The sequence below is a fragment of the Oryzias latipes genome, chromosome 22 (genome assembly GCF_053564925.1).
Source record: "Oryzias latipes strain Hd-rR chromosome 22, Olatipes_Hd-rR_3.1".
NCBI lineage: Eukaryota > Metazoa > Chordata > Actinopteri > Beloniformes > Adrianichthyidae > Oryzias > Oryzias latipes.
In genome coordinates, this window is record NC_136258.1 from 20,254,988 (window position 1) to 20,266,549 (window position 11,562).

At 41.3% G+C, this 11,562-nt stretch overlaps 1 protein-coding gene across 2 annotated transcripts in view; it reads left to right on the plus strand.

Annotated features, from left to right (window-relative positions):
• myo6b (myosin VIb) overlaps positions 1-9,617 on the plus strand; it is a 47,416-nt gene extending 37,799 nt beyond the window's left edge. For both annotated transcript variants that reach the window (XM_004082529.5, XM_011490323.4), the window contains 4 exons: positions 226-329; positions 2,541-2,675; positions 6,982-7,200; positions 8,505-9,617. In XM_004082529.5, the coding sequence (XP_004082577.1) occupies positions 226-329; positions 2,541-2,675; positions 6,982-7,200; positions 8,505-8,704 (658 nt within the window). In that variant the 3' untranslated portion in view covers positions 8,705-9,617. The remainder of the gene's footprint in view (positions 1-225; positions 330-2,540; positions 2,676-6,981; positions 7,201-8,504) is intronic.
• Positions 9,618-11,562: the final 1,945 nt, after the last annotated feature.

Here is an 11,562-nt window from a genome sequence, read left to right on the forward strand (position 1 = left end):
CTAAGGCTTAATCATCTTTCTCCTAGTATTGCTCCCAAAGATATTAAATTTAGTTTTTATCTTTAATACTGGTGTTCACATTTTTCTTTGCTTCGGATAACTAAAAGATTTTGAGTCACACTCTGTGTGGAACTGAAACAGTCTTAGCTCAAATACTTCCACCCCTCATCTGTCCTCCCTTATCTTCTGTATATTTCCCGTCTCACCCACAATCCTCTGCTGCAGGGGTCCTCAGGTGCAGGCGACCAAAGCTGCAGCTGGTGTGAAAAAGTATGATCTCAGCAAGTGGAAGTATGCCGAGCTGCGGGATGTCATCAACACTTCTTGTGGTGAGAAACCATGACTCCAGTTGCAGCACTGAGTTACATTCTTTGAGTTTTAGCGCTGAAATAAAATGTGTCATTTTGCAATTAATGTTCCTTCGTGCATTCACTCTTTTGAATAATGTGCTGTGTGCAAATATTCCTTTTTTACTGCTATGTTTGCTGCATGGATGTGTTTCGCCTTTTCCCTATTTTTTTTTTGCCAAAGTGGCTGTTGAAAAGCGCAGACTTTGGCTGCACAGAGGGTGAACACATCCTTCCAAAACAAAACAAAAATCCAAAGAGGATGCTCCTGCAGCTGCTGAGGCTCATCAGCTTGGTTTTAAAAGGAAAGATGGAATGATCTCTGGATTATGGGAGGAGGGAGGCTTGTGCTGGTTGTAGGCAGCCAATCTTCTCCTGGTTTAGGGAAGCAGTCTGCCCAAAGACACACATTTGTACTGATTGTGCAAGACGATTAATGGCAAAATGCATCAGACACAAGCCAAAAGACAGTGTGTTATAGGGATTTAATACTAAAATATTGCACTGACCATGATTTAAAAAAAAAGGTTTTTAACTGCTCTTAGAGCCACAGAGGTTCCCTGAAAATGATTAAAACTGGTTCTCTTAGATTTTCACACATTTTTGGCCTTTAAAAAGAAAAAAAAAAGTAGAGTGCACGGTGTCTGAATTGCTTTTTAAAATTCAGGACACTACATCGCTTTTTTGTAGTCAGGGATTAGGGAAGGAATTCAGACGTAGCCTACAACTCCAAAATCCAGTGCCCTGGAAATCTTCCAGAAGTCTCTGCGAATATAGACCACAATGCAATGCGTTAAAACATTTTGTCTTTTAAAAAAAAAAAGAATTAATATTATTTTGTATAATTCATAGAGGTTTTCCTCCTAAGAACACAGTGGATTCATAAATAGTATTCAATAAATGGTTATATTTATTAGGTTTTGCCTTTGGTGAATGGGGTGATGTCATACTTGCCATTTAAAAAACATTGTAAGCATTGAGTCCAAATTACATTGAAGCTTGCTTTTCCTAAGCCTTTCAGAGTAAACCATGTCCATATATATGATAATATATTATCACATATGTGGTACACTAAAAAACACATTTTTTAAAGAAACATGAGTTATAAGTGTGCAGCGTGAATGGATCAACATACCGCTTTGAGTTGTTTATAGTGAGCAATGAACATTGTAATAAACTTAAAAGCTCGAAGAAGTAGATTTAGCATGACATAGGGCCTTTAAATATCGAGCACTGGATAGTCCTGCATTATATAGTCTTTTGGGAGGTTAGGGAGTAGTGAGGAAAGTCAGACGTAGCTTTAGGTCTATTAAATTAGTATAAAATAGTATAGCTAACTAAATTAAATTAGTTAGCTAGCAATAGGCTCTAGCTCTTCAATGTTTTGGACAAGAAAAAAATTGAAGACATTTTTGTATTTACTGCCTCCTACAGGTTGAAATTGTGGTTTAACAAGCCCCTTTCTTAGATTAAAAATGTGCCTTAACAATTGATGATACCAGGTCATAATTTGATTATTTTGTTGGACATTTCTTTAAAGATAGTCTTTTTCAATTGACCATAAACGGAAGTTGTTTCTCATTGAAACTGTTCAACTCAAACTCGATCATTGGAGCAGTTGGAGAAATATAAAGCTGTTAAGGCCCAGTAAGCTGTGGAAAGAGTCATTTGCAGTTAAATGAGAGCAATTAAATATTAATCTATGATCTTGTTTGAGGCTGAATTAATTAAAAAATATTTATTTATTTTTGCTGCTCCTTTTCTGTCGCAGGAGCACACAAAGGCAGGAGAATTGTGATAACAAAGCATTGTTTTACTGAAATGAAAGATAAACCCTGATTCTTGCAAAAGCCTTTTTAACAGAAATAATTAGATGAAATTTACTTCTTGTGTTAGACTGTAAAAAAATGATAAAAAGATTTAAAAATGCAGGAAAACACAGAAACAAAATTGGCCTGGTTTGTTTTCCTTATTTCTACTTAGTTGTTTAAAAATGTAATCCATATAGGTACAACAACAATCTATCAAAAGCAAGTATAAAAAGAAGAAAATAAAACATAGTTTTAATCACATTTGCTAATAAGTTTCCTTTTTTGTCAAGGTTCTATTGTAAAAACACCTTAATTTTTGTCATATGAACAAATGCCTGTTTTTGTAAATCTTCTAATGTTTGCTGCCTGTTTCTGTGTGCAGACATTGAGCTACTGGCAGCCTGCAGAGAGGAGTTTCACCGTCGCCTGAAGGTCTATCACGCATGGAAGACCAAGAACAAGAAACGTGACGATGATGGCAGTGATCAGAGGGCTCCGAAGTCTGTCACAGACTACGGTTGGTGGAGACTTCCCTCTATCACGATTTCTTTAAATGAAGCTGCATTTTTTGACTCAAAATTAAAATGAAAAAGCATTCCTTCAAAATGTAAAAAAAATAGAATAAAAAAAGGTTCAACACAGACTCAAAATTGGGAGCATATACTCTCTGATTTCTCCACCTTAAAGTCTAAGTACAGTCCAGATTTACTGACAATCTCCAAGCCGTACTGAGGGTCCCAGCTGTTTGGGAGGAAGTGCTCCCAAGTGTCCAGCAGAGAAGCTGTGTTCAGAAGAACACTGATACACACATTGATAGAGGTTACAGAACTGTAAAATTGGAGTCTTCTTTTGTGTTTATTACTTATAATTTAACAGTGTTAATTGAACTATGTTAAAAGGATGTTTAAATCAGAAAACAGCAGATATAGAAGAATAAACAAACAGAAATGAATTACTGATTATTTACTTATTGATTTTTTTTTATTTGGGTATTTTATTATATTTGAAATAGTTTTATGAGCATATTTTGTACAGCGGTTAATAATAGCGTATAGTTAATAGTATAGTATGTGTTCCATACAAATTTACTGGCTCTCAAACACTCACACCTTACGTGTGTCTGTGCGCTGAAGTTGTGGCCCAGCCTCTGTCAGGACCAGGTCTTGAGGACCAACAAAATATGACAGACCCAGGAGTATGAGATCTTCAGAGTTTATTTAAAGGGGACCAGAGCAGGCAGGATGCTAAGCAGAATCTTGACACCAGGGGCGTGGAGACAGACTTGTGGGAGGCCAGGAGTGAGAGGAGAAAACAGACAGAGCAGAGTCCAGAGTTCCTCCAGGGCTCCAGAATGAGGAAGTCCGTAACAGAGAATGCAGCAGAGGAAAAGTTTTACGGCTGAATCTTGAGGCAGAACTTGGCGATGAGGAATAAGCGATCACAGCAAGGTGAGTCAGTAGAAGCAGCTCAGGAGAAAACTTGAATACATGGTCCGAATAGTCCGAATAGTCTGCAGTCACCTACCTGTCGGAATAACGACAGGTAGGTGACTGCAGACTTGAGAGCGTGGTGGAGCAGAAATCTAGATTTGCTGACGAGCTGCAGACTGGAAACACAGAGCGTGAGAGCTGGCTGGTAGTCGAGTAGTAGACTAGACGTTCCGGCAGTGAATGGAGCTGCATGGCAGTAATATATACCCAGGTGAACAGGTGGAGTGAATCAGAGACGACGAGCAGCAGACGGTCGCGTGGGTTGATCAGGATGATCTCTATGGAACACTGTGATCATGTCGGGGTCGAGGATGAACCGAGCAGGGACCCAGGAATGTTCCTCAGGACCATAGCCTTCCCAATCCACCAGGTACTGCAAACCCTTTCCACGACTGCGAGAACAGAGCAGCCGTCTAACCGTGTAGGCAGGACCCACGTCGATGTACCGAGCCGGAGGCGGGGCAGTGGCAGAAGGAACGAGGGGACTGGTCCTAACTGGCTTCACCTTGGAGACTTGGAAGGTGGGATGTATGCGGAGGGCTCTGGGCAGACGCAGGCAAACAGCAACCAGGTTGACCACCTTGGAGATAGGGAAAGGTCCAACAAACCGCGGTGCCAGCTTCCTGTTTTCCAAACGGAGGGGAAGATTAGTTGTAGAAAGCCAAACTCTTTGGCCCACCTAATAGGAAGGAGCATCAACTCTTCGTCTTTTGACGGTGGTACGGTAGGTCTCCACAGTCCTTAGGAGAGTCTGCCGGGCCCTGCGCCAGGCCTGCTGACACTTTCGGACAGAAGCATAGGCTGAGGGGACGCAAATAGAGAGGGGCTGGTATCCATACACCACCTTGAAGGGAGAAAAACCTGTGGCAGACAAAGGAAGCCTACTCCGCCCAGATCAGGTTACGGGACCATGAAGCCGGCTCCTGGGCACAGAAGAGGCGGAGACTAGCCTCCAACTACTGTTTGAGCCGTTCAGATTGGCAGTTAGACTATGGATGGAAGCCAGAAGATAAACTCACCTACTCCCTGTAGGCAACAGAACTTGGCTGTAAATTGGGGACCCCGGTCCGAGACAATATCTCTGGGAATGCCATGGATGCAAAATACATGGTTGAGAAGGACCTCAGTGGTTTCCTTAGCTGTAGGGAGTTGGGGAAGAGCAATGAAGTGCACCATCTTCGAAAACCGATCCACCACAGTCAGGACGGTGGAAGCCCTGTGACGAAATTCAAAGAGATGTGAGACCAGGGCCTTCCAGGGACCGACAGCGGTTGTAGCAACCCACCAGGAGGGGATGTAGAAGCTTCGACTTGAGCACTCTCTGGACAAGCAGAGACATATTCATTGATGTCTTCTCTCATCCTTGCCCATAAAACCGCTAACGTTCTCCTCTGACTAGGATGGCAAAACATGCGGGAAGAATGGAACCATTGTATAACCTTCGCTCTGAGATTATCTGGAACATACAAACGTTCTGTGGGACAGGCTGACGGAGATTGGGAGCCTTGATTAGCAGATCGTACCTCCTCCTCAATATCAGTATTTATTACTGCTAGTCGAGCAGAGACTGTCATGGATAGTCATCCCTTCAGGATAGCGCGTCAGCCTTCGTGTTCAGTGAACCTGGTCTATAGGAAAGGGAGAAATTAAACCGGATAAAAAACAATGACCAGCGGGCTTGGCGGGAGTTAACTATCTTGGCCGTTCTCAAGTACTTCAGATTCTTGTGATCTGTGAACCCGACGAACGGAGTTTCAGACCCTTATAGCCTATGACGCCACTCCTCCAGGGCGTCCTTGATAGCCAGCAACTCTCTATCCCCAACGTCATAGTTCTTCTCAGCACTAGACAAGTGGCGGGAAAAGAAAGCACATGCGTGGATCTTATTGTCCTGGCTCCGTTGAGAGAGGATGGCACCAATCCCTGTGTCAGAAGCGTCTACTTCTACAATAAACTGTCTACCTGGGTCAGGTGTAATAAGAACAGGGGCTAAAGTGAAGTGGTTCTTTAACTCCTAGAAAGCAGACTCAGCTTCCTGGTTCCAGGAAAATTTCCTCTTGGACGAAGTCAAAGCATGTAAGGGAGAAGCAATTTTACTGTAGTTCTTAATGAAGCGACGGTAGAAGTTAGCAAATCCAAGAAACCGTTGAAATTGTTTACGGTTCTCGGGTCTCGGCCACTCCAATACAGCCTGCACCTTTTTCGGATCCATCTTGACACTCCCCTCTAAGATGACCAGACCCAGGAAAGAGGTAGTAGCGGCATGAAACTCACTTCTCTGCTTTGACATAGAGCTGGTTTTGTAGTAGTCTTAGAAGGACCTTGCGTACATGTTGGACATGCTCAGCCTTAGAACGTGAAAAGATTAAGATGTCATCCAGATAGACGAACACAAAGTGGTTAATCATGTCTTCCAATACCTCATTGACAAGGATTTGAAAAATAGCAGGGGCATTAGTTTAGCCAAATGGCATGACCTGATATTCAAAGTGGCCTGAATGCCTGTTGAATGCTGTTTTCCACTCATCCCCTGCCTTGATCCGGACCAGATGGTAGGAGTTGCGTAGATCCAACTTGGTGAAAATACTGGCACCCTGAAGAAGTTCAAAGGCAGATGACATTAGTGGCAGAGGATAGCCGTTACGTATGGTGATCTCATTGAGCCCTCTGTAATCAATACATGGTCTCAGGCCCCCCCATCTTTTTTCTTAACAAAGATAAAACCAGCCCCAGCAAGAGAGGAAGAAGACCTAATGAGTCCAGCAGCCAGCGACTCCCTGATGTAGGTCTCCATGAGCAGCAGGAATAACGGCAGGTAGGTGACTGCAGACTTGAGAGTGTGGTGAAGCAGAAATCCAGATTTGCTGACGAGCTGCAGACTGGAAACACAGAGCGTGAGAGCTGGCTGGTAGTCGAGTAGTAGACTAAACGTTCCGATAGTGAATGGAGCTGCATGGCAGTAATATATACCCAGGTGAGCAGGTGGAGTGAATCAAAGACGACGAGCAGCCGCTGGGGGGCGGGGCGGTTGCTGTCATGACAGCCTCAGCTAGACCCTGCCTTCAGTGGCCCCCAGGTAAATTGATTTTGAGACCCCTGTGTTATGTGATCACAAAGGTCATGAAAGCTTCATTCTTTTTTTGTTTGTTTCCAGCGTTTTTACTTCATCTGCGTTCACGTTGATCTCATGTTTTGGAAGCTTTGTCCTTTTTTTTTTGTGCTCATCTTAAAACAAAAGCATGGAGTTTTACAAATAAAAGTTGTGAATCAGATGCCAGCTAACATTTCCTCTCCCACCAACACTAACCTGCTTCTCTGATGCTCTCGCTGCAGCCGAACAGAACCCGGCTCCGCCAGCGACGGCTCAGCATCAGGAGGTGGCCATGAACCGCCAGCAGCGGTATTTTCGCATCCCCTTCATCCGACCTGCCGACCAGTACAAGGACCCCCAGAACAAAAAGAAGGGCTGGTGGTACGCTCACTTCGACGGGCCGTGGATTGCCAGACAGATGGAACTTCATCCAGACAAACAACCCATCGTGCTGGTTGCGGGTGAGTCAGCAGCTTTGATACAGGAAGTCTTGGATGTAAAATATCCGTTGACTATTTAAGAGAACTGGACTGAGTGACCCCTCCCCCCACGCATTCCAAACAGGAAATACCCACTGATTCCAAGAAGCCAAAATCTCAAAATGTTCTATAGAGAAATAAACAGCTATTTTTTATTCATTCGGTTTTTTAAGAACAACCATTACCTTTTTAACATGTTCTGGCTAATCCAATTTTTTTCTTTATGGCTGGTCATTCAAGTTGTAAACCGACCAATCGGATGCCTCAATCAAAGTAGTGTCTACTGCCCCCTCGGCGAATATTCAAAATGTTTGATTGACAGATTTCATGTAGCCTGCTTTCAATTGATGGGGGTGTAGACATCCAAAAAGCTCACTTCTGATGGACGAGAGTGGTTGCCATAGAGACGTTGACATAGACAGACTCAGACCAATCACTGCTCACTGACGTCATCTGACTCCAACAGGGGGGCGTCCAATTGCTAAAAAATGAGTTGACTTCATTTCGTTGGAACAGGAGGGTGACATCACACTCACTCACTCGGTCCAGTTCTAATAGACAGTCAATGGAAATATCACAGTTGAAGGCAACAAATGCGAAAGATATTTAAGGTTTTGATGCTTGTGTCTGATGTTCATGAGGGTTACTCTAGATTTATGTCACTAAACCTTTTTGATTGACTAAAATTTAAATTCCCTGGTTCTAATTTAAATACTGTTTAGAGCACCTTTATGCACAAGTCATTTTTCTATTGATTCAATTTCTCCTTTTCGTTTTCAATATCTTCATTTTACTCCTAAAATAATTTTCCTTCAGCACTTACAAATTATAAGAAAAGTCCCCCTAAAATTGAAGAAAAAAAAACATAAATGTTAGAAACTATTTTTAAATATTCACACTTTTCTTAAGCCAGAGGGATATGAGAATTATTGTATTTTTGATTTTTTTTTTTTTTAGAACTAATGTTTTGGGATCAAAATGTAAAAAAAAGAAAATAAAAGCTTTGCAAACATTAATTTTATATTTTGGGACTTAAAAATGCAAAAGTAGCAAGATTATCTAAAAGCTTTTTTGAATTTTTAACCCAAAGTGTTTCTGATTAATTACTTATGTGTACAACAGAAAAAATGAAGGAAAAAATAACTTTCTGTGTCTGATAGGTGCTCATACACTCAAAATTGTCACTGTAAAAATAACATTTGAACGTGATTTCATGACTTGTGCTGCATTTGCTCAAAAATTCAGCTGAATAAAAACACAAATTTCATTTTATTTTAAACACTTAGGTAAAGATGACATGGAGATGTGCGAGCTCAGCCTGGAGGAGACGGGTCTGACCAGGAAGCGAGGGGCTGAGATTTTGCCCAGGCAATTCGAGGAAATCTGGGAACGCTGCGGTGGAATTCAGTACCTGAAGAAGGCCATAGAGAACAAACAGGCCCGCCCAACCTATGCCACTGCCATGCTGCAAAGTCTCCTCCACTGAACACTCCTGAAAATGGATGTTCCCCATTCCAACACAACACTAATACTCATTAAAGAAGAGCAGTGGAATTTTTGCAATTGTGGCAGGCAAAACTGCTTTCTGCACGATTTTCCCATCATCCTTGATTTATCAGTAATCTTCCTTTTCTTACCAATTGTTTTCTTTGTTTCTGAGTTTAAGTTGGTAGTGAAAACCTTTACGGTGTAACATTTGTTATTGGTGTTGTTTTTTAATCTAAAATCCATAACTGTGGCCTTAATTTACAAAATGTTTGCACTGGAAGTATATATTGGTTTAACCTAAAACCTTAATCTGTAGCAATTAGTATAATTATTTAATTTAATTTTATTATTAGCTAATGCAGACAAACTGAAGACAAATTTAGCACTCCATGACCTGAATATGTAAGAATTCAACTTTCTTGAATTGTTGACACCCATCAGGTCAGCATCAGTAAAAGAAAAAAGGATTACATCTATTTTCGTCAACTAACACATTTGATTTATAAAAAATACTAAAATAAAAATAAGTTTGTAAGCCTTTCTTTATGTTTTCCAAATGCCTCTAAAGATTCAAAATTCCTAACACAAAGAAACTTTTTGTATCATTGCTTATCTATTTGCATGAGACAAAAATCTTTTATGGCTTGCAGTTTCTCTGTGTGTTGCTGTTTTAAGAACAAAAATGTAATTTGTGTGCATGTGCAATCTGTGTTTGGTGATTTAACATTTCCTTCAGCCCAGTGCTCAGCTCTTATTGAGTCGTACTCATTTTCTTTGAGAATCAGATGGTTTTGCAGATTCAAATCTATGCACTAAAACTTATTTCTGATGACATAAGTGCTGATTTCAGAGTTTTATGTTCTATGACTTTTCTCTAAAAAAACTATTGAAAATAAACATAAATGATCTTATTCGTGTAATCTTTTTTTGTGGAGGGGGGATTAATAAACAGTTGTTGACAAAAAATGAGTTAGTTGAATCCACAAACCAGACTATTTGATATTTTGACTTTTTTTAGGCAGTGTAGGCTAAACAAAAGAAAATTATGATATATTTTATGATTCGTAAACTTGTTAAATGTGCTCATTTTTAGGTGAATTTGGTAATCTTGTTTGGTTGTAATTTGCCAGCGTTAGTCTTTTAATTTGAAAAGTAACGCTTGTTGTGAGTTCTACTTCCTGTTTCCCACTAGCTAATTCTCAGAGCTGTTCGTCCTTTTTTCTTTTTTTTCCTAAATTCCTTCCTCCCAAAATTACTTTAGAGTGTGTGTTGTTATTAGTGCGATCATTAAAATTGGGGTTTTTGTTGTTTTAAGAGTACTTAAGGAAATACAATTTACTCGTTTTTAAATGTAATGTATATTTTCTCTTGCCATGAGGATTGTTAGCATGCCATTGCCATCGTGCTAACCAAGAAAAGTTAACATGATAAAAGCGTTAAAAAAAATCCTTCAAAACTGGCGGGAACTTCTGTGTGGAAAGACTGATAAAAGCCTCAAATTTGGTAAGTACAACTGTTTTCTAAAGCTAGGTACTACTCCAGGTCCACAACATGCTAGAACAGGGGTCGGGAACCTATGGCTCGCGAGCCATACATGGCTCTTTTGATGGTCACATGTGTGGCTCGCAGACAAATCTTTAATTATACTTTTTTTTTTTTTCATTAGACCAGTCCTCGGGCGCGATGCGATGCCAGAGGCGCGCAGTAGTAGCGGTGCTTGGAGAGAGAAATCTGCGCCAGCACTATAAGTTTACAATTATCTAATATTTTAGAGTTTGTATCAGCCGGAAACCTGTTAATTGCCGTGCCTAAAACTGCGCGCTCTTTCTCAGAGACGGGAGCGCGCAGTTGCGGGGATGAGTGAGGAAGAAAGCAGAGGGTGAAGGTGGGGGGGTTGTGGGGACAGGCAGCAGGTGAATCGCGCAGGGATTGTAAAAACGTAAAACCTGCAGCCCGTCACTCACTGCAGCGTGTGAGTGTGTGTTTGGCTCCGCGTCTGCATGTGAGCAGTCTTTGTCACATGATACACATCTACAGAACAGTCAGACCAGCTAAGATCACGTTTAACTCTCAACGCCTGCATGAAGCAGAAACTCACCACGTATCAATCAGACTAGACCAGGGGTCGGGAACCTTTTTTGCCGAGAGAGCCATAAACGCCACATATTTTGAAATGTAATTTCGAAAGAGCCATAATATAATGTAGCGTCCCTTTTTCCACACTGAAGAGCACGGAGACTTAACCTCTTCTAAGGTTCTTTATTCTGGTTACTGTAGACCACAACAAACGCCGTACAATTAATTCAGCAACTCCTGAATCTCTCCCGCCGAGACGAGAGCGCTTCTCCCAACTTTATATTCCCTCACTGCCGCGTCAGCCCTCCCATTTCCCTTATTTGGCCTCATAGCTGAACCCCATTGGTCCAAATTACCTAACAACAGGCTGAGCGACAGAACTGAGGGCCAATCAGATCTCTGCTTGATGCGTTCAATGAACTCCAGAACTTATAACGCGGCCCAACAGCCAAGTTAAACTCAGTCCGCAACAATATGTTTAAAACTAAATATACAAGTGAATGTGAGCATTTGATGTAATTTCAACATTTTTAATGTACAATAAGTCTGTGGATTCTTTTGAATAACATTGTTATGCTTTTGCTGATAAATGATGAGTATTTCTCGCGGTAGTTTTTTGCTGATGGTCTAGTCTGGTTGATACGTGGTGAGTTTCTGCTTCATGCAGGCGTTGAGACTTTAAACGTGATCGTAGGTATGAATGTTCTGTAGATGTGAAACAGACTGCTCACATGCAGACCTGGAGCCAAACACACACTCTCACGCTGCAGTGAGTGACGG